The following is a 24,499-nucleotide window of genomic DNA, read 5'->3' as shown; positions in this document are numbered from 1 at the left end:
GCATCTGTAGGTCACCATAAATATCTTAAACCTATATAGAACTTTCATAGCCAAGTTCTACATTCTGAGGTCATGTCTAATGAAATCTGAAGGCTATATCAAGAGGTTATATCAAAATCTGTAAACCCTTCCCCACCCCAACCTAACAAATTGTCATTTATAATAGTGGCATATTCTCATGTGCCCCCCCAGGTGTGACTGTTACCTCTATAGCCTTATAGCTATACCCCATATTGTATTAAATGTACTCACATATGGGATCTAAAATATGTATTTTGTATTTCACCGTGCAAGATCTGCGTGGTAGGATTGCTCTGAATTTGTCTTTCAGGAGATAAAATACGTTAGGATGACCTTGTCCACTTTTGCCTGGCCAAGCTTAACATATAGAAGCGCTTATGTCGGAAAGAAAAATTTAGAATTTAACAAAACGACTTCTCCATCAGACTAGCTCATAAAATCAAATAAAATGAGATATCAGAAAAGACTATTTGGTATAAAAAAAATTAAGGACAAAGTGCTCTGACCTTTATTCAGACAGAAAACCCCAAAACATAACACTTCATGTTACTGTATCCGGCTAAATCTTACATTTTGTTCTCATTCTCCTCTCTATGGCCTATCGTTATGTATTGGTGACCACTAGATGGTGCCCGCATACTGAGATATTTTCAGATGTGGTGATCACTGATATTTTGGATATACTGTAGCTAGGTCTATCAACAAATGAGGCCACACACAAAACAATGGGAAAAGATTATTATACTGGTCAATGGTTCTCCTTCCCCTAATCATATCAACCAATCTAGACATAGTGGATAACAGTCACATCCCCCCACCACCACGTATTTGCAGAATTACGATTCACAAAGGCTATCGAGGTCTCAAGTCAAAGTCTAACTCCTCAAGAAGTAAAGCTTGCAGCAGGAATTAACTTACTAGTACCCATACCCCCACTCCTTAAGATTTCTACAGTTAAACCCACAGTGTATTTTGGTCTTCTAATAAATGTTCCGTTATTGTTCATCAAGAGAAAGCGACATTTCCTGAGATTCAAACTCTTTGAGAATTGTTGGAAGGAAGCAGATTTGTCTGTTATAAACACGGCAGCATTGTGTCTATAAGCTTGACTCGAGCTCAGCTTTGGGCAAGTTGTGGGGGGTGCAAGGGGAGTGATCGGTCTGTAGATTGTGAGTTCTGTTTCTTAGCACACCAGGTAATCACAGAGATAAAAGAGTTTCGAAGTCAATGCAGAATTGATATTGATTTAGACTTATCCTTTGTTAAGGCTTAATATTAAATATCATAAGTTACTTTTTGGACTTGTAGAACCTTTTTGAATCCAATGTCATAATCTCCCTATGTTGCAATAGAAAAAGGGAGAAGATGGAGGTGGTTCCTTATATCATAATGTGAGGAGCATGGCGTTATTAATGCACTAACTCCTTCACCACCCATAAGGAACCTTATGCACCTTGTTTTAACTCCATATGCCTCATTTTAACCCAATGTGTATTGTTTTAGCCCTTCATGTGAGGGCTACAGAGGACAAACATAATCAATAATCTTTGTCACTATGGAGATGTGGCAAGGTCTTGGTATGGGTCTAACAATTCAGCAGTACCTATGTAATATGTTAGTTGAGTTCCACATGCACTGTATAATAGGCAGTAAAAGACTACTACTTTATGTATATGGAAAATAATACTCTTTTCCTACTGGGCTCATATTTTATAGGTCCATGTCTAGTACAAGATTCTTGGTTGGTCATATCATTAAAGGGGTTGTCCATGACTTTTGTTTTACTATAGGTCTAAAAACTAAGGCCTGTTTCACACATCCGTTTGTGTCCATCAGTCAAAATCCGCCGTTTTTTAAAAAAAAAACGGATCCGCCATTTTTCTTGGCGGATCCGTTTTTTTTCCCATTGAGTTGCATTACCGGCAGATCTTGACGGATGGCCATCCGTTGGATCCTTTTTTTTGCGTAACGGCCAAAATTTGGATGTCCGCTGACATGCCCGAATGGACCATGCAACGTTTTTTCGGGCGGCCGGATCTGCATTTCTCACTGTGCATGCCCGAAAGACTTCACTCAGCCGCAAATTTAACCCTAAACTCTGTTCTGGCGGATGAAAAACTCTCTCTCTCTCCTTCCCCAGGCAGCGGTTCCTTTAAAACTTCTTCCTTTGACGGATCCGTTAAAATAACGGTCCGGTGCCAAATGTTGTGGTCTGTACAGGAACGGATCCGTTATCCGCCATTTTTGCAGATTTTGACTGACCAAAAAAACTGATGTGTGAAACAGGCCTAACAGGCAGGTAGGTGCTAACATAGGCAACCACCTGCCTGTTCTACTACTCCTGCCAGCTACTTAGCTGCTCCACCTCAACAGAGCAGCTCTTATTCTTACGGGCTGCTCTATTGAAAGGGTGCAACTGCCATAGTCACGCTCATTGAAAGCCAATATCCCACAGCAAGGATCCAGCTGTCAATCAGCATGACATTTTCAGTCACGCCCTGTCAACAGAGCAGAGCGGAAGAGAAGTTGCAGCCCTATCGACGTGAGGTCAGCAGAATCGCCGCAAGGAGCGGTCTGTGACCACTTTCTCCCAGCAGAAACTGGCACCGAGCATAACATGTAGGTAGTTGTCGACAATCTGCATGTTAGTTCTTAGGCGCATAGTTTAAAAAAAACTAAATAGTCCTAGATAACCATTTTAATGTTGTTATAATCAATATTAAAGCGGTTGCAACTGCAGAATGGGTGTACACTGTCACAATTCAGCAATGTCAAGATTACCCTGTATTTTTTGTGCAGGTGGACGATCACGTGAATACATTTGTGTGAGTTGACTCTCCTCGGCTAGAACATTGAGAAGTGGTGGAGAGTCTAGTCACACATGTCAATATGCAAGCTGCATACATACAGTTATGTGATCGTCCACCTGCACAAGGAATACAGGAGAATCGTGAAAGTGTGCAAGTCACACATTGTCACGATTCGTCAGTCTGCAGTCACATAGAGTAATTGCAAACTTTTTCTTCTTATGCTTGAAAACCCCTTTACAGTGTTCACAATACAAATAATATCTTCCCTTAAGCTACTACTATACGGGATTTCAATTATAAATTCTTTAATCACATATTAGACCCTCTTGGTATACACAGTGTGGGGGAGGGGGAGTAAAAATAACAAAGAGAAAGAGAGCAAGTAAATTAGCCATCTAAATATTCAAGACGGCATGAGAATGTAAGGAGGGTAAAGGCCCTTTTACATTTAGCGATGCACCAGCGATCCAACCAGCGATCCGACCCGGTCAGGATCGCTGGTGCATCGCTAAATGATCGCTAGTGAGCTTTCATACAGAAAGACCTCACAGCGATGCAGCAGCGACGCAGCGCACGATACTTACCTTTCACACACAGCGATCCTGCGTCCTCCCGCCCGCGTCCAGCGTCGCTCGTCTCACACAGCAGGAAGTCTCAGCAGGAAGCGCCCGACGAGAAATGGAGCCGGACATTCTCGCGCGATCAGCGATGGACAGCGGGGGAGCCGGTCGTTGGTAAGTATCACACATAGCGATATCGCTAGCAATATCGCTATAACGTCACAAAACCAGTGACGTTTTAGCGATATTGCTAGCGATATCGCTTAGTGTAAAACCCCCTTAAGGCTGGTACAGTCAAAGTCAGATAAGGACTGATAAAGTACTTTTGATAAGGAATAATACTATTATTACAGCACTATTTCTCTGTGGTGAACTAGGGGGGCACATACTTCCTATTTGGGCACTAACCGACTGCTTTGGGGTGCACTAGCGTTTACTCACAGTCACAGCATTCACAAAACTTGAGTTCAGGCATTCAAAAGCACAGTTATTAATGCCACCCAAATGTATCGTTGCTCTAGGTGTTAGGAACGGCGGAACGCACTAAATAAAAATTAATAATAAAGTGCGTTCGCCGCTCAAGGTCCACCGTGCAGTAGGTGTAAACACTGCTGCTAAGTAGTGACAGACGAGCAATATGGCGGAAATGCGCATGCGGGTTTAGCATCACCCAAGTGCGCTAAGCAATCTGTTTGCTCACAGAGATGTCAGCAGAGACAAACAAAAAGGCTGAGCCTGTTAGTGTCACAGGTCTCAGGAAAATGCATACACGGTATCTGGTCACAGGAGCAGGACCCAAGACAGAGGAGCTGCGTCCGTCTAGACCTACCGTGCGTGCGGCGTCGCTACTGCGGACGCCAAAGAGGGCTGCAACTGCAGCGTGGCGTAGGACACTGCTGCTAGTCGACAAAGCAAGGAAGCAGGCGCAATGTCGGACGCTAGCACTGTGGATGATGCTGTAGTGGCTTGAGGCTTGCCACGTGCTGGAGCTGACTCTAATCTAAGTCCCTGTACACATTCGTAATGTCAAAGGGAGGGGATCTTAATGAGTCATTCGCCGGTACATACATCCATCATCATTCATATAGTAGCAACTAGAAACTATACTAGCGTATGGCTGAACGGTCATGCACGCTTTTTATAGCCGGGACCTTCTGGAAGCTTCCAGATCTCCGAGATGGACCAATGAGATCTGGAGCAGGACCTGGGCACATGACTCCCGATCTCCAATGGGAGATCGTCTCGTAAGCATGCCCAGTAGGAGAACAGATGGACAGTCTCTGGAGCGATCTGCTGCAAAGTAATCTCCTCTGCGGTAGATGGACAGCAGGAGACAGCAGAATGTGAGGCTCTGGATTCCTACAGAGCAGATGCAGAAACCTGATGCCTAACATTACCCCCCCTCCTAGGGCCCCCTCCCCTCTGAGCCTTTCAATCCACCACCTTGTGCCCATCAGCGGCATAGGCCTCAGACTCGTCTGAAGGCAAGTCTGATGTCCCGGCAGGTGACACGGAAAACCGGGACACGTGGAAGGTATCAGAGGTGGCAAAATCGCCAGGTTTAAGGGACACGTGGGAGACAACGGGAGCGGAAAAATCGCCAGGAGCAGAAGTCGAAGTGGAATGCCGCAGTGTGTCGGCGGGTGTCATCACTCTCTGTTTAAGGAAGCCATTTAAGTGCCCCAAGCCCTGTGTGGCCACCAATAAGACCCTGCCAGGAGTTTTGTGGTCTGCATGTAGCCACAGTGACCACCCGCCCTGGACACGTGTGCCCACGCGAGAACCTTCGGCCAAAGGCGAGGGGGGACAAAGGTCTTGCCCGGCGGCACCGAGTTTGGCCATTGTGGGGCCCCTTTATCCTGGGGAACCGAGTGCTGACAGTGGTAACCGTGAGTGGAGCTTAGTGCCGGAGGCGCCACAAGACTGGCGTGCAACACCTCCATGGGCTCTGGGAGTGAACACTCTGGCTTGGGTAATTCCGGAGGTTCAAAAAGATTGGGAGCCGAAGTAACCTTCCGTTTGGCTTGAGCACGCTCCAGCCCACGCTCCGAAAAACGGAGATCAATGCGGGTTGCAATGGCAATCAGCTCCTCCAGACTTACAGGCACCTCTCTGGTAGACAGAGCATCCTTAACATGCTCCTCTAAACCTGTCCAAAACACAGGGATAAGGGCTTTGTCAGACCACTCCAGCTCAGAAGCCAGTGTCCGAAAACGAACGGCATACTGACTAACCGAGAGGGATCCCTGAGTCAAAGCCAGTAGCTGTAGAGAGGTGTCGTGTGTGACCCGTGGTCCCAGGAAGACCTGATAAATAGCTGTTAAAAACTGAGCAGCAGTCCGAACCTCTGGGTCACCACGCTCCCATAGTGGCGTAGCCCACTCCAATGCCCTGCCTGACAGAAGGGAAACAATAAACCCCACCTTAGCCCGTTCCATAGGGAATTGCACAGCCAGGAACTTCAGCTGGATAGAGCACTGACTCACGAAACCCCTACAGGAGGCACCATTGCCTGAAAATTTATCAGTCAACGGGAGGTGGAAAACTGTCGGCGCAGGGGAGGACGTCAACATACATGAAACCGCATCTGCGATTGCCTGTACAGCAGCCTCAGTAGACTTCGCAGCTGAGATAGCAGTCTCAAGAGTAGCCAACCGGCCCTCTAGCTGCCAAATGTACTGTAGGAGTTGCTGCTGATCTACCATTACTAGCCAGACCCTGGCGCTAGCATAATGTTAGGAACGGCGGAACGCACTAAATAAAAATAAATAATAAAGTGCGTTCGCTGCTCGGGGTCCACCATGCAGTAGGTGTAAACACTGTTGCTAAGTAGTGACAGATGAGCAATATGGCGGAAATGCGCACGCGGGTTGAGCGTCACCCAAGTGCGCTAAGCAATCTCTGTTTGCTCACAGAGATGACAGCAGAGACAAACAAAAAGGCTGAGCCTGTTAGTGTCACAAGTCTCAGGAAAATGCACACATGGTATCTGGTCACAGGAGCAGGACCCAAGACAGAGGAGCTGCGTCCGTCTAGACCTACCGTGCGTGCGGCGTCGCTACTGTGGACGCCAAAGAGGGCTGCAACTTCAGCGCGGCGTAGGACACTTTCGCTAGTCAACAAAGCAAGGAAGCAGGCGCAATGTCGGACGCTAGCACTGTGCATGATGCTGTAGTGGCTTGAGGCTTGCCACGCGCTGGCGCTGACTCTAATCTAAGTCCCTGTACACATTTCTAATATCAGAGGGAGGGGATCTTAATGAGTCATTCGCAGGTAGATACATCCATCATCATTCACACAGTAGCAACTAGAGACTATACTAGTGCATGGCCGAATGGTCATGCACGCTTTTTATAGCCGGGACCTTACGGAAGCTTCCAGATCTCCGAGATGGATCAATGAGATCAGGAGCAGGACCTGGGCACATGACTCCCGATCTCCAATGGGAGATCGTCTCGTGAGCATGCCCAGTAGGAGAACAGAGGGACTTAGTCTCTGGAGCGATCTGCTGCAAAGTAATCTCCTCTGCGGTAGATAGACAGCAGGAGACCGCAGAATGTGAGGCTCTGGATTCCTGCAGAGTAGATGCAGAAACCTGACGCCTAACACTAGGATATCTTTAATGTTTGCAGCACTGTCAATCTGACTATGGCCAGATAGTAATGGAGGAATAACACTTGACTAGCTTTATATAGGCTGGGGAATCGAAAAGATAAGAACAAAAGTCGTGACTTGTATGGGCGAGGAATGGGCATGGGACATGGTGGCAAGGGAACCCAACAAGGTGCAGAGTGTATAGTAACAAGCGAGTTGACAACACAATACAGTAAAGTCTATAGTAACACACAAAACACTACAGTCATCAATGCAGTGAGAATACACAGAATAGGAGGTAAGCCGGGGCCTACAGGGAAACACAACAAAGGATGTTTTCAGCCACTTCATGAAGGAGAAATTGCTCTGTACAAAGTGTTGTTAATGTCAGAAATACAGAAGTGGCCATTACTAATGAAGTTTTGTAGTTCTACTCATGTTAGAGAAGAGTAAATAGGCATTTAACTCCACAGAACGATGGCCGCACTTTTGGTCCTTACTGGGAACACTGTATGAAACCATTAATGCTTTGTCATCAGGAATCCTCCAATGGCTGCGAGCCCAGAGTGACACAATTATTTGCACACTCCATTCATCCTTTAACTCTTCAGAAAAGGCCCCTCTTTGTGCGGCCCAAACAATAGCAGGCTTCCGTATACAATCCCAGTCACACACAAATTATATCCCCCTGTGTCCCCCCCACTTCGCTCTGTAAGGGGGTCAATAGGTCACTGCTCAATGACTGCATGTCATCTTTCATTACCACTGGCGTCTGCTTGGAACGGAAAATCTCACTCTGCGTTGCAGTCACCATGATTTGATTTAAATAGGTAAAATTATATAATTTGTGTTTCTCCTTCAGGCACGAACAGCCCTAAAAGCTGCCATAATGTGCACTGAGAAAGGGGGAGCTGTCGCCGTGACTTATCTGGATGGCAATAACAAGACTGTCCCTGCAATTCAGCTGGTATTAGGAGGGGGATGGAAAGTTTAGAGTGACACTAACTGTATTTTTTGCCTCTCATTGTAATAATGCAATAAATGATATGTATTACATGATCAATAGAGCGATAGTAATGGTGATGGTGCATGGAGCTTCAGGTTCTAGCTGGAGATAACACTAATTGTTTACCAAGATGGCAGCTCTTGTTGGTCATCCCCCGTGTCCCCTCCGCCCATAGGTCATTATTACCTACACTCTCCAATTATATTGTTTAGGAAAATCCAAGTTGTAGTTTTCAATTTTTCCCCTGGTCCTCACACACCACCAACGTCATCCACAATGTTAGGCGCTTGTACAGCATTGCAAAACAGTGCCACACCTGTCCAACGGTTAACTCTGGCATTGCAGTGCAGCTATGTTAACCCCTTAATACTCCACAGCATATGTATATATAGATAAATATATATATATATATATATATATATATATAATGTAACAGGTTAAAGTGTATTTTTGAAACTATTTATTACCTCACTTGGATTTTTTCTTATTTTTTAGTAAATTATATGGTAAAGTCAATGATGTCAGTCAAAAATACAACTCATATTGCACAAAACAAGCCCTCAAATGGCTATTTTGACTGAAAGGTAGAAAATTTATGGCTCTTGGCAGAAGGTGAGGAAAAGTGAAAATGCAAAACTGATAATTGGCTGCATCTTTAGAGGGATTTTCCAGGTGGGAAAGTCACTCTATATAACCGAATCGTGAAAGGGTGCATTGCATGTAGTGTCACAATTCGCCTATATTTGTAGTGCGAGTGGGTGGTAGCATGGTCGTATTTATTCAATTTTCATGGTCGTAATAGCGGTCTGTCTAGAAGATTCTTAACCGCTTCTCTCATAGAACATTAAAACAAGCGTCTGAAACTCTATTCGATACGTGACCACCTACAGGATAAGACACATAAAATGACTGCACAGTTTTTTTTTCAGCCCGGAAAAAACCCTAATTTTTGCTCTTATTTTCTTCTCGTTGCTCCCGAGTATGTTGCTTTTGTTCTGTTTTTTTTATCAAAATGTGTCATAAGGATCCAGATATATGGCCATTTTTATTTAGCGCTACATTTTATGGTCTTTCTATGGAGGCATGTCATGAAGACACAACCCCAGGAAATAAGCATTACAGAAAAAGGTCCATAACTCCAGAACCGTATGGCGGAATTAAAAAAAACAAAAAGCGACATACTCAGGGGAGCAGCAGGAAAAAAATAAGAGTAAAATCTGGTCATTTGTGACCAGCTTCACCCATCTTTCCCATTAACGTAAGAAGCCAGTAGGATCTTGACATCTACCATTATCTATAACCACTATACCACAAGTGTGAGAAGGGAAGCAGAGCGGAACCTACCTGATTTGTTGAAAGGAAGTCCTGGTTACTTTCATTCATACTCATATACATGTTCTCCCCATCAAACTACAAGACAAAAATATGAGTTACAAACCTTTTTCTCATGTACACGGACAAAGATGTCAGAAGCTAAGATTTAGGTATTCTCAGCAACACAGGTATGGAGGAAACATGGCCTAGGAATTTGCCTATTGTTTGGCCTCAAAAGTAAAAAAAAAAATAACGAATAGCTTTTGGAAAATTTTTCTTCAAGATTTATTCATATGTTTGTAGGATAGATGGGTGAAAACTACCGTAATTTGACCACTGCTTAAGTTCTCAAAAGGTTGCCTAAGTTTGCCATCATGTGAGAAGGAGATATGCCAATGCATCATGCGTCTTCTACAGAGATGGAATTGGCACCTTTAGAGGATTAGGCAGGGTTCACATCATGTCAATCACCTTCATTTTTTAGCCTATGCGGCTGGAAAATATCCTGGCGTACACATTAATCAATGATAATGATCCATTACACAGATTATGGTAAAGCTTCAAAAAAGTATGGTATCCAGGAAATACTCTATACTAAGCAGTACATGCTTTCTTAACATGAGAGCCTTTTGGGTGAAGAATGCCCTATGTGGCATCTCTTGGATGTATATGTCAGGAGTTTTTCCATGGGTATACATCAAATAGAGGCCATAAATGTAATGTGAACAAGGCCATAACTGCAGCTCCATATTTATGAGATTGTTGTTATCTGTCATACTCACATTTAGGTTTCGCTCACATTTGTGTATAAATCGGACGCGTACAAAGCGAGAAAAAAGGTATTGCACTCGGACCAGTATTATTCTATGAGGCACTGCAGATCTGCAAATTTTTTCCCAGCTGTTTAGCATGAGAAGAAAATTGTAGCATGCTGCAATTTCACTCTGAAATCTGATGGGTGTGAAAAAAAAATGAGATGTCATACGAGCCATCAGTATGGCATTTGATTTTTACGAATACATTGCAACTCTGTAAGATGGGAAACCGTAAATGGTGTTGTAAAAAAATCAATAGCTGCTGAGCAAAAAAGCGGATTGCAGACGGACAACACATGGATGACTAGTGAGAAATTCTCCCACTCTCCTGGATGAAATTGGGACTGACTTCTTAAACGCTAGTGTGAGCGAGCCCTAAAGTCCATATTACCGTCGCAACATGGAGAACCTTGGGATTCTATGTACAAGCGTATATTCTGTCAAGGTTTCATGGTGATCTAAGGCTAGTTTCACACTTGCTTTTTTTTGCAGCGCGTTTTTCCCGCAAAAAAACGCATTGAAAAAACGCATACATAAGCATACAACTGCTGCGTTTTTTTCAAGCATTTTTATGAGCATGCATGAAAAAAACGCAGCGTTTTTATGCGTTTGTATGCGTTTTTAGCGCGTTTTTACCGCGTTTGCGTTTTTTTCCAACATTTTAAGGTGGCCCCTACACTACCCAAACCATGACTTTACTAACCCTAACCCTGACCCTAACCCTAACCCTAACCCTGACCCTAACCCTAACCCTAACCCTGACCCTAACCCTTAACCAAATCATACTTAACCCTAACCCAAACCCTAAACCCTAACTAACCCTAACCCTAACCCTAACCCTGACCCTAACCCTAACCCTGACCCTAACCCTGACCCTAACCCTAACCCTAACCCTAACCCTGACCCTAACCCTAACCCTAACCCTGACCCTAACCCTTAACAAAACCATACTTAACCCTAACCCTGACCCTGACCCTGACCCTAACCCTAACCCTAACCCTAACCCTAACCCTGACCCTAACCCTAACCCTAACCCTGACCCTAACCCTTAACAAAACCATACTTAACCCTAATCCTGACCCTAACCCTGACCCTAACCCTTAACCAAACCATACTAAACCCTAACCCTGACCCAAAACCCAACCCTAACCCTGACCCTGACCCTAACCCTAACCCTAAACCCCCTTAACTAACCCTAACTCTAACTCAAACCCCTAAATTCCATGGTTAAAAAAAAAAAACGCATATGCAAAAAAACGCTTACATGAGCATGCCAGTGCGCACATATGCGCATCCATAGGCTATAATGGCCCTTTTTAGCGCAAAACGTGCGCATATGTGCGCATGCGCTTTTTTTCAGGGCCAAAAAATGCAACATGATGCGTCTGGAAAATCCAATCGCACACCCCAAAAAAACGCAGCGCATGAAAATCGCATACATGCGCTTACAAGCGCGCAAGTATGCGCACCCATGTTAAAGATAGGGGAAAAAACGCATGCGCAGGTTAGCGTTTTTTTCCAGCGCTAAAAAACGCAAATGTGAAACCAGCCTAAGATTGGTTGCAATTCACTGAAAATGACAAATCCAAAAATGATCATGAAAAAGCAACTGCCTTATTTTGGATTTGATGTTAGCAATTTGATGTTATTTAGAGATTAGCAAAATTAGGTTTATTTAGTCTAGTAAAAAGACGACTGAGGGGTGATCTAATAACCATGTATAAGTATATAAGGGGACAATAAAAATATCTCTCCGAGGATCTGTTTATACCAAGGAAGGTGACGATCACAAGGGGGCATTCTCTGCGTCTGGAGGAGAGAAGGTTTTCCCACCAACATAGAAGAGGATTCTTTACTGTTAGGGCTGTTTTTTAAAGAAAAAGGAGGTGCTCCAGCTTCCACAAAAATTCCAAAATTAATCCATTGAATAAATTTTGGATTTTTTTTGGAAGCTGGAGCACCTCCTTTTTCTTTGATTTACTGCACGTGAGACTACATGAGTTCCGTGCTTCTTCTCACCACATGCCGCAGCAGGTGAGCTGGTTTCTTACTTTTATAGGGCTGTTTTTTGCCTTGTACTATTGAAGAACACTGCTGGTTATTGACAGCCATTAGTTCCAATGTACCCCAGGCCAACGTGTCATTTCCTAAGTTAACACATTAAACAAATTTACACAATTAGATATAAGGACACAAATTCAAACATATAGAAAACTAAAATCATAAGGGGGGTAAGAATGATCAATCACTCATTGTAATCAGTGAAATATATTTTTGGGAGTGACATGTGTAGTACGGTAGAAAGGGAGTAGATAAATGGTTTCTTGTCCTACCCAAGGTTAGACTTGGCCAGTATTGAATAGAATCCATTATTAACATCCTTGTGAAATGGGCAGATGAAGCAAATTATTATAGAAGGGAATACTTTGTATCAAGCTATTACTTCAGAAGAAATTCCTCAGATTCCTTAAATCACGAACTGGAGAAGCCAAGGCTGTGACTTTAATCAATTTTATTACAAGAATTGCAGGCTGAAAATAACATTAATAGTCTTTGGGAGTTCTAGATGAGGGACATTAATATCTAGGCTTATAATCCTGACAATTATAAGACCACCCTCCATGCAACAGGTGCTTGTATTACTGAACATGGCTTAGTGAGCACAAATATCTTGCTGCTACAAAACATCTAGTATTTCAAGTTTATAAATTGGCTAGGACAGCTTTTATATGGTAGAAGTAGGATGTTGATGGGATTTCACAGCTTATTTACAGATCACAACACTGGCCTACTTGAACTTTTTAGGAGTCTTAAGGTCCCGCTACATTTAGCGATGCACCACCGATCCCGACAACGATACGACCCGGTCAGGATCGCTGGTGCATCGCTAAATGGTCACTAGTGAGCTGCCAAACAGGCAGATCTCACCAGCGATGCTCGGCAGTCGTTACTTACCTGTCACACGCAGCGCTGATGACGTCTTCCTCTTGTAACCATGGAGTCGCTCGTCGGTGCCAGCGGGACTCCGGCCCAGGATGTTCTCGCGCGATCAGCAATATCCAGCGGGGGGCTGTTCGGAGGTAAGTGTCACATGTAGCGAGATCGCTAGCGAGATCGCTGTTGCGTCACAAAATCGGTGGCGCTTTAGAGATATCGCTAGCGATATCGCTATGTGTAAAAGGCCCTTTAGCTTCTATGTGGGGAAATAGCCCACTGGGTTGGTCTATGAGAGAAACCATTGTATTGATGCAATGTAAAGTTAACGTGATTGTCCACTACTTGGACAATCACTTTTAAACTGAAGTAGTCCCCCTTATAAAATAAAAATAACAAATGCTCACCTCCCTCACAGCACCATTCCAAAGATGTTGTAGCCAGGTCTCTAGGGATTGCATTACATTTTTATGCCATGTGAGCCCTGTAACCGCAACTGGCATAGTGCCCTCTCAATTATTTTGGACAAGCCTCAGACAAGTTGAAGAAGTGAGAGCACAAGAGCTCAGTAGTTGCTGCTGATTGGTTGTATGGCTCACACGACATAAGAATGCCACATGAACCCCAGCAGACTGTGTCAACAATGCTGGAATGGCGCTGATGCAGGAGGTGAATATATGTTATTTTTAGTTTACAAAAGTGTCTACTTCATTTAAAAAGAGGTTGTTCAAGTAGAGGACAACCCCTTTAAGATTAGTCACTAGCAAAACAGCATGAGATTGTTATCAAAGTAGCATGATGGTCACATTTGGCAAAGTGGTTATTTTCTTCACATTTGGGTGGATTTCCACTACAATTGTAGAACCCTCACTGAATCGGTAGTGTCTAACCATTATATTTAATGACATTAAGAAACGTGTCATGAAGATCGCATTAGGCACCAACTGTTATGACGTGGCTGGAATCATTCTGTCATTCTGAACTGATGCAGTGTAAGTGGCACCTTTTTATTGTAGATAATATTTTTTTAAGCCTTCAAATAACAGATTATTTAGGGCTCCAACTTTCAGCCACAGCTAAGCTTTTAATAGCCTGTGGCAATGATCCGGGTCTAAGCCTTAGCCCTGTATCTACATATTCAGGTCAAGGCAGAGACCCACTCAGGACCTGTGGTCACACCCCTGTTCCATAGTACAACTTTCCCTACCTCCTGTGTTACTTGATTAGCAAATATCACATAAGGGTATGTTTCCAAGGGGCATAATCCTTCAGTATTTGCTGCGGATTGGACGCTGCATACAGCCGCAGCGTCTAATCTGCAGCGGCCAGATGTTACAGCATAGTGGAGGGAATTCTATGAAATCCTGTCTCCACTATGCGTGCACGGCTGCATCCAGCGGCTCTGCGTAACCGGACATGCGGCACGTCTTTCAAGACCGCAGCATGTCTATTTATCTTACGGAGATGCTCCATCTCCGCAAAATAAATAACACAGTCTATGAATAGGATGCGGTGATTCCGCATGTGTTCAATGAACACATGCGGAATCACCACGTGTACAACAGGTTGTGGCGCTTTGGGCGGAGCGGGGTATCCGCTGTGTCCAAAGCGCAGGGATAATGGCCAGTGGAAACATACCCTTAGATTAGAGTCCAAGTCATACAAATATTTAAGTTGAAAATTATTATGTATATTATTGTACAATACTTTAGTACTTTTAGTGTGTAACCCAGGAATAATCAGAATTTCCATACATTGGCTTAATGGAAAACTTCCTAATTGGCCCAATAACCTATTACCCAATCTTCCACATTTTTGTATATCCACGACTCCCCTACATTTGTAAAAGAAATATAGTTAATTGGATACAGTCACCTCTTGATAAAAAGTTTGTAATTAAAAAGGAGATATATTTGTGATGTGCATGTTTGTGGTGGCAAAAAGTTTTATGCAAATTTTACAAATGAAATATTTTATATTACCAAATAAGCACAGAAGGAGGACATGCAAAAAATGGTGTCTGAGCTTAAAAATATGTTGCACACACAGATTCAATTTACTAATCCATTTTTTGGTGGCTAATATTATAAATGTGCGTCATTGGGTTTTACAACTGGCCACAGAATGTTTCTCAATTGTTTCAGGACAAATCTGTCATGTTTGTGCTTGCAAGAGCCCCCACCTACCTCGTGCCATTTATGTTACTGGTGTCTTATGTGGCAGCGAGAGGCTTTTAGACCTCCATCCTCAGCCTATTATATATTAAATATAAAGGCTGACAATTTTATTAGGCTGTGTTTAAAGCATTGCTGCTATACTATCATTGTATATCACATACTTTCCCTGGAACAGATGCTCCACAAATTGTTGGTGACATTGGGGCAAATGTCGACATCACCCTCAACCTCTGGCAATAAGCATTACAGATTTACTAGGACTGGCAACAGTTTGAATTTTTTTGATTTGGAAAATATAGTCAGTTGTATAAACTATTATCTACCCAAAAGATAATAAGTGCAATAAGAGGAAGTACCTACATTTTAGAGATGAGTGAATTAGCTCAAAGTGAAATCCAAAGTTTAATTTCACCAAAAATGTGAAATCACCCAAACTCAAATTTTTAGTAATGCGTTTTGAACAAATCTGTTAAAATGGTGGCTGTCCGCTTGTTATTTTGCTATATTCTAAAGGGTCAGAGGTAAAACATAAATATAATACTTCCTGCCATCACCAGTCCTCTAAAAAACACCCCACCCGATCATCCAGTTCTCTTATAGGTGTTTTTGTTTCTTTTCCACCTTCACAGTGGTTTACACTGGCAGTGGTCTATGGTTATTAGGCTCCACGTGATATCATGATGGTGGAGGCACCAAAAAAAGAACCAGAAGACCAGGCAGGAAGCTGCATGGAAGGGTATGTGACTGCCAGAAAGACATGAGCATAATCTTTTTTTAAACCCTTCATTTATTAATCTCTGGAGAGACCACAGACTATAATAAGGAAAATTCGCTTTGCATCTCATAAGTTCAATGCAAATCATATTTGTTTGCATAATTTGAAAAAATGTGTCTAATTTTAATTTTGGGAGATTCATTCATCTCTTCTAAACTTACTTTAATGCTGCAGAAAAATATGTGTATGAAAAGATGCTAAAAACATATTATATATTGGCATTTTGAGCACTGTATGATACATATATTGTGGAGCACTGCACAGTATTTTACATTTATGGTAAATGGTGCTGGCAGCCCTTCATACCACTGGAGTTTAGTCAACTGTATTTGGAAAATCATGGCAATAGAAAATACTTGTTAAAATATGGTTAAATTGTGATATTTGATTTTTTTCAATAATGTAAAACTTGCAGAAAAATGAGCAAGTAGTTTTAAAAAAAGTTCCTTGCTATATATATGCAGGTGTGGATCAGAGAGTTTGAAGATAAATACAAATTTTTACTTGTTTTGTAGTTTAGTAATAGTATTAAACTAGAAAAGCATTATTGCTTCAATTAATCATTTATCTATTTTAGGTCACTATTCTTTTTTGACTTGTGTTTATACCAATTTTTGCACAAAATTCTTCAAAATGGTGCACGTGCTTCATGAATTTTGCGCAAAATGAAAAATGATCTTTTATTCTGTCTTCGACTCGCTTTTTGACTTTTTAAAAAGTCACACATTTTACGAAATGGCACTAAAATAAATGGCATACATAAAATGATTCCAGGAGAGTGGGAAGAGATGGAGTACATCTGTGTCAAATTTTGGGACTTTTTTTAAAAAAAGTTGCAGTTAATGAATCAGTTTAAAACATCTGAAAAAGCTAGATTTCAGAATATAAAAAAATTAACTAAAGGACTAAAAAGACACCCCTAAAGGAGGTGCAAATTGTTTGATGAATATATCGCAAATCAAAAAGTCACTAATTGAGAGATATTAATGCCCAAAAAATTTGCAAAAATGCTATGATGAATCGGGCCTAATGGGTGGAGGAAAGTTCACATTGTTGGCGGGGAGGAGTGGCCATACTGTGTAGTATAACTACATCCATAGTAGTCCTAGACTGAGTTATAATCTCACATCCTGATTTTAAAAAAGTGAGAGATTTCTAAATTTGGTTAACACATATTAACATCATATGTGGCTAACCTAACAATTATATAAATGTTTGCACTTAATTAAGATGTTGAAAGGTCGCAACTTCATTCTAATGAATTTGGGGAAACATCTCTGGTCCTCAAAGGCTGTTTTTGAAAAAAACAAGGATTAGCATTTTGGAATTAATAAATACAAGCCTTTCTTGACCCACATGTCTAGGACTGGCTGGATCTTCGTGTTTTCAGTAGCAGCCTATACACAATTGCCCATTTGCCCTAACTCTATCTTGACCTGGAGACTGGAGGGAGATCAATCTTTAGCCGATCTGTGTTTTCGAACTAGAGATTTCGGTCCATTGTTTATTTTTGCAGTTTGTTTTTGCACAACTATAAAAGGAAGATACAAAATTTCAAAACGATTTTATGAGTTTGTGAATTTAATTGATGTTATCGTTCATGTAATGTAATTTATATTTCTTGATACGTATTATGAGAGTGGCTAATTCGCCTAACAAGCTCTTGCTAGAATGCAGATTTTTTCTTTATCAGTTAGTGTAAACATAATAGAGAAAATATGATTTTGAAAAATCCGGCATGGAGTGGGTTAACAGTACAGGCTCCATCCACTTGCTCCCTTTTCACGCTATTTTACATCTTTTAAACCATTATAAATTTAATTGCACGTTTAACAGGGAAAAAAATACCAGACACACAATGGCTCATTAAGGACTAATTATGCACATGTTGTTTTCCACAAACATTCTCGTTTGGAAGCTGTTCTCTGTAATTGCTCAGCCTCATTAAATAGTACAGGCAAAAACTAATTTCAATTTACAGACACGTGAGGGGAACGTAGTAATGAAGGGAAAGGTGGACTCAGAATTGATCAGTCTGATTTGTCCATTAGGATATGGCATATGAAGTGGCTGTATGTACAATGTTAGGCCAACGGAGATACTGAAGTTAGTTGTAATATTGTGCTGCGGTTTTACCAGACTGAAAAGGCAAATTTACTGATAGTGTCAAAATTAGAAGGCCTAGATGTGTCAAATTTATCATCGAGACTCATACATGGGTGATAAATTTAATGTAGCTTTCCTAACTTGGGTGATAAATCTAATGTAGCTTTCCTAACTTGTGCCTAACTTTACACAATCTCTTGGTTGGTTTCCAATAGACAAATTTTTGCACCAATATTTTGGCCCAGTGTGGTGCATCTTAAATGTGTTTTCTCTTGATCCTAAATGAGTAAAATTGCTAAGTGCTTGTTGAAACAAGCAACTTTGCAATTCACCTCTTATTAAAAGTCCTCTCCATTCTCAAGAATGAAGGGATTTCTTTATTTCATAGTTTACTGTTCATTATCCAGGTTACCAGCCACCTCTGCAGTGTATGAACCGTAGCCAGTTTCCTAGGTAAGGAATAAACGCTTGCAAGCGCTTTGCTATAGGGCTGTAAGCACTAATCTGATTTTGGCTGCGGATCTGGTACCCTAGTCAAGAGTACTGAAGAGCACACAGTTGCTCTCCAGGTGGCCCAACCATGCTGCTAGTCCGAACTATCAATATACGCACCAACCCATGTCAAGCAAGGGGCCGGGAGACAGGGGAGCTATGCATTACTATCGCTAGAAACAGAAATTAAAATTATGTAGGCTGATGTAGTCGATTCCAGTGTTCTTAATGCATCAAATAATATGCTTAGTTGGTTAAATGTAGATGTGGTCCAAGCTAAGATAAATAAAATCAATGTGGATAAGGCCTCAAGCCCAGATGGGCTTCATCCTAGAGTTCTTAAAGATCTCAGCTGAGATATTGCAGAGCCCTAGACATCATTTTTAGAGACTCACTTGTGACTGATATTGTGCTGAGTGACTAACGCAAAGCTAATGTGATGTCCATTTTAAAAAATTTCTCGAGGATTTTTTAGATCGACAAGTGACTCATAAATCGCACTCAGAGAGTTGTGGTGAATTATTGCTACTCTGAATGTGGTCTCCAGTTATAAGTGGTGTGTGCAAGGTGCAGTGCTAGTTCCTCTATTCATTTACTAAGAAAATGGATTAATAGTCTGTTATGGTAAACGGCATCACACTCTCTTCGGCACCTGAAATCCACTGCCTCGGAGTAACTCTTGACTCTGCCCTGTCCTTTAAACCACATGTCTCCCGCCTTGACTACTGCAACACTCTCCTCTGTGGCCTCCCTGATAACTCTCTTACACCACTCCAGCCTGTCCTCAACTCTGCTGCCCGACTAATCCACCTCTCTGCTCGCTACTCCCGTCTCTCCCCTCTGCAAATACCTCCACTGGCTCCCAATTCACCAACGAATCCAGTTCAAACTACTAACACGACCTACAAAGCCATCCACAACCTGTCCCCTCCCTATATCTCTGAACTAATCTCCCAATATCTTCCCTCACGTAATCTCCGATCCTCCCAAGACCTCCTACTCTCCTCCACACTTATTCGTTGCTCCCACAACCACCTCCAAGATTTCTCCTGAATATCCCCTATCCTCTGTAATTCCATGCCTCAACACGTCCGATTATCCACCACCCTCGGATCCTTCAAATGGAACCTGAAAACCCATCTTTTCAAGAAAGCTTATAGCCTGCAATAACCAGTCTGCCACTTCACCACCGCCTGAGCCGCCACCTGAAAACCACCAGAGCTACTGCACCCCCGACCTTCTGTCTCTTCCACACTATCCCATAGAATGTAAGTCCGCAAGGACAGGGTCCTCTCCCCTCTGTACCAGTCTGTCATTGTAAATTTGTTTACTGTTAACGATGTCTATAACTTTGTATGTAACCCCCTTCTCAGGTACAGCACCATGGAATTAATGGTGCTATATAAATAAATTATAATAATAATTGTTAGGAACGGCGGAATGCACTAAATAAAAATAATAATAAAGTGCGTTCGCCGCTCGGGGTTCACCGTGCAGTAGGTGATATAACCGCTGCTATGTGGTGGCAGGAGCAATATGGCGGTAATGTGCACAGGGTTAAACTTCACCCAGGTGCTCAAAGCAATCTCAGTTAAGTCACAGAGATGCAAAAATAAGCACAAATACAAAAACTGAGCCTGTTGCGGACACAGTGCTCAGTATAAATATACACACGGTATCCGGTCACAGGAGTAGCCCAAGATGGCGGCACTACGTCCGTCTAGACCTGCCGTGTGTGCGGCGTCGCAGCTGCGGACTCTAAGGAGAGCTGCTACTGCAGCGCGGCGTGGACACTGCCGCTGAACGACAAAGCTATGACGCAAGCGCAATGTCGGACGCTAGCAGCTGTGGATGTTGCAGCAGAGGAACGCTGGCGCTGATTCTAACTCAGTCCCTGACCACATACGTAATATCAGAGGGAAGGGGTTTTATAATGAGTTATTCACCAGAATCATACATCCGTCCACATACACACAGCAGCAAGTAAGTCTATGCTAGCGCATGGCGGAACAGCCATGCGCGTCTTTTATAGCAGCCGGGACCTTCTGCAAGCCTCCAGAACTCTGAGATGGACCAATGAGATCTGGAGCGGGACCTGAGCACATGACTCCCGATCTCCAATGGGAGATCATCCCATAAGCATGATCAGTAGGAGGACAGAAGGACTTAGCTTCAGGAGAGATTTGCTGCAAGGCAATCTCCTCTGCAATCTCTTCTGCAGTAGATAAAGAGCAGGAGACTGCAGAATGTGAGGGTCTGGATCCCTGCGGAGTAAACGCAGAAATACGACTCCTAACAATTATACCCCTTTCCCTTATTCTTTCCCGTATCTCGTTTGGACTTGATGACCAAGTGTCTATTTTCAACTGTGTTAACTACTAGCTGAAGAGCCCGGCGCTGCCCAGGCATAGTAACTAACTACAGTTAGTTAAAACAAATTATAATGATTATATATATATATATATATATAAATCTGAGTGTATAGCCCCGCCACATTCACTATAATATCCCACATCATCCCATCAGCCAGAGCTACCGGACTACTACCCCTAATATCCCACATCATTCCGTCAAAGCCAGTAAAAGTAGAATAGTGAAATTGCACAGAAACATGGTTCACTAAGATCCCAGGTTTTCTACTGATCAGGCTGATATTCTCACTTATCTGCCACCATAAATATCACAGTCATGCTTTTCACCAATGGACAGGCACAAACTTTATACATTAGTACAGTAGAGAAACCTTCACACACATTTTCATGCACCGTCAACTTGTAATTTGTCCGACTGAGTTGCTCATGGATGTACAGCAGCTGTATGCAGTATAGTATCATTTTTAATGGGTTGTTATGGGAAAAGCATTACGTGTTATATGGATATATTCAGGTGAATTATAGGGAAAGTAGCACTTTAAAAAAACTCACAGCATCAGAGCACAGTAACACATCAATAATGCATAAAAGTGTCTGTGAGAAAATATTAAATCCACATGACATTTAATATGTGCACTTTCCTACATTCATGTGTGTCACTTAATGATACCACATGGGAGAGGGGGATTCATTTCTGTCAGGTACTCACTGCTCCTTTCTGGGGGACAGACGATGGATGGAGCTTATGTTCCCGGGGATGCTAGATTTCTACCACCATGTCAGTGTCCGCTGAGGTGTTGTCAAGTGGAAAAACTTGCTCATAGCAACCAATCACAGCTCAGGTTCTTTTAACCAGCTCTGGTGAAATGAGAGATGCTTAGTGATTGGTTTCAAGGAAAACTGTTGTTCATAACAACCAATCACAGCTCAGCTTCCTTTGAACAGCTCTGGTGAAATGAAAGATGCTTCATGATTGGTTGGTGATACACACAAACATACATTCATTTTTTTATATATAGAGATTTAATTATGTAAGTAAGTAACCCTTTAAGCCATAGCCTTAATACTAAACCATGCCACCTTGATGGGCTGAATTTCTGGCACAATTTTATTAATAAATCTGTCACTTTATCTATCCGTCTATTAGGAATAATATGACCACATCATGTTCAAAAGTTCTATTGTTTTTTTTTGTGATATGGATAGCCTTGTTGAAAATTGGGGTGTAACATGGAGTGAAGAGGTCGTGCTTGTCTGTGAAAAATGAAGGGGTTGAATTGTTCCCTCTGCCAAGTGCAAGGAGATCAGTGCCACAAATGTTACATAGTATTTGAAGTACTGTTATTGCATTGGAGCCCAGAAGCTTCAAGCTCTATCACTGGCTGGAAAATGTTGTTCTTGTCCACTAAGAATGAAGGGGGCAAATTGTTCCCTCTACCCAATATAAAGAGCTCAGTTCCACAAATGTTACATAGTAGTTGGAGTACTATTTTGCAAATTTAGTATTGGAGGCCAGAAGCTTCAAGCTATGTCACTGGGATATATGTATAAACAATGACATGACCTGTCTCAAAGAGCATCTCTGGGTGGTACATAAAGATCTCTTCTATACAAGACAGAACTCCCGGTGACTACATGCACACAAATGGTAGTCGCTCGGACATAAATTCATGAGGCTGCTGAACTATTGCTATGCCCTCCAGATAATGCTGATGGCTACATAGTCTGCATAGCACGGAGAGGAAGTCAACTGTATAGCAACATAAGCCTTTAGCTACATTTTCACTTTTATTCTTATGCACATAAATGGTGACTGATTACCCAAATTGAAAGTCATGCGTTTGTTAGGAAGAAAAAATCTGAGGTTCTACAAGGTGATGAAATGCTACTAAAACTTTGCATGCATGTAACATAGATGATGAAGAATAGCCAGAGAATAGGCCATGAGGTTACTGTGATACCTCATATAAAAGTAACCTCTTTGTAAATAATGATCTGTATCGATTCCTGTTACTTTTTTCAGGTGCTCGTAACCAAAGCCACAATTCACAGTTTCTAAATTGTCGTTTTAATGTAAATGTATCTTATTACAGCAAGATACTGCAAGTAAAAGTGGAAATACAGTGTTGTGCAAGTGACAACCTTGGCACAGGTCACACACGTGACAGTAGCTAGCATGTTCCTCCATTTATTACCAGTCTGCCAATTTAATCAATTGTTAGAATCACAGCACAAAGGCACATGGCCATAGCGCTTTTGTTACATGAGGAAAACGGAATTGAATTATGGATATTTTAGCTCAGCTTTACAATTCATTTCTCATGCTACTCAATTTTTTCATTTTTATGTTTTAGAATAAAGTTACTGGAAGACAGGGCACTGGAAAGAGAGCTAAATATGAGCCTTGTTATAAGCCAAGATCAGATATAAATGGCATTGTGCACAAAGGTCCAGAATTCTATTTTATGCTTATGGATTCCAGATTTGCTGAGACTATAGAGGACTATGTGAAAAGAAACTAGACATGAAAGATGAAAGAGAAGCCTTACCGATAGTGCATTCTAATAAGTACTGTCTCAAAGAGACATGGAGGAAAATGGATTTCACTTTACACAAACATAATATACAAGTCTGAACAAAACAAAAAAAAGAATGAAAAAGGCAACAAAGAATCAAATCAGTCCTTGAAATAAAAAATATATATTTGATAGATAGCAAGAAATACTGGATGAAATGAAAAATTCTCTGTAAAGGCTATGTGTCACGGTCATGCGCGGCTGGACACAGCGCCCCCAGCAGGGCAGATTTAGATGACACGCGTGACCCTAGATACACCGCCTCCAGTGGGGCGAATTTAAATAATAAAACGTGCAGCTGGATACGCCGCCTCCAACAGGCAAATTTAGGTAATACACGTAAGTCTGGTAACCCCGCCTCCAGTAAGGCGAATTTAAACAATAAAGGGAAAACCTGGGTAACAATAACAATGGTGGCCCTGCGATAGGGAATGGGGACGTGTAGACCTTCTGCACTCCCCCGAGTCAGTGTCTCTACACTCCTAACATTCCCTAGGCCGGTTCCGCACCGGGCGACGATCAGGATACCTTTTTACTTTAGCTCGCCCTGCACCTAAACCCTCACTAGGGAATTGGTTGGTGCGGAAACTAATCCCACCACTGCACTAAACACACATAAGGAAAAGTGACAAAACAGGGGAAACACCTGTTGCTTACACTCCTAGCAACAGAGCCCACCACCTGCGTGCATCTTTTCCTCTGACCGGAACACCATAGTGCAGCCTTGGAGCAACCAGAGTCCACCACCTCCATGCAGCTGTCCAGAGACAAAGTCCCGCAAATGAGTCCCGCTTTTCTGCCAAAAAGTCCAGCATGCTTGAGTCCAGCTCTCAGCAACCAAGTCCAGCACCGTGAGTGCAGTTCTACACCGCAACTGCCACTCCACCACGCCATGCCAGCACTCCTTGCTGACACCATCACTGTGACTCCACCACGCCATGCCAGCA

General features: G+C 42.3%; 1 protein-coding gene across 6 annotated transcripts in view; it reads right to left on the bottom strand.

Annotated features, from left to right (window-relative positions):
* The window catches only part of TOX2 (TOX high mobility group box family member 2), a 180,569-nt gene that overhangs the window by 105,173 nt on the left and 50,897 nt on the right, over positions 1–24,499 (bottom strand). For 4 of the 6 annotated variants that reach the window (XM_073555382.1, XM_073555378.1, XM_073555383.1 and 1 more), the window contains exon 2: positions 9,336–9,401. The exons of the other annotated variants lie outside the window; for them this stretch is intronic. In XM_073555382.1, the coding sequence (XP_073411483.1) occupies positions 9,336–9,401 (66 nt within the window). The remainder of the gene's footprint in view (positions 1–9,335; positions 9,402–24,499) is intronic. 6 annotated transcript variants of the gene reach the window in all.

The sequence above is a fragment of the Dendrobates tinctorius genome, unplaced genomic scaffold (genome assembly GCF_039654945.1).
Source record: "Dendrobates tinctorius isolate UK_male_01 unplaced genomic scaffold, ASM3965494v1 ptg000223l, whole genome shotgun sequence".
NCBI classification, from domain to species: Eukaryota; Metazoa; Chordata; class Amphibia; order Anura; family Dendrobatidae; genus Dendrobates; species Dendrobates tinctorius.
Note: the sequence above shows the minus strand (reverse complement) of the source record. Positions and strands in the feature narration are given on the sequence as shown.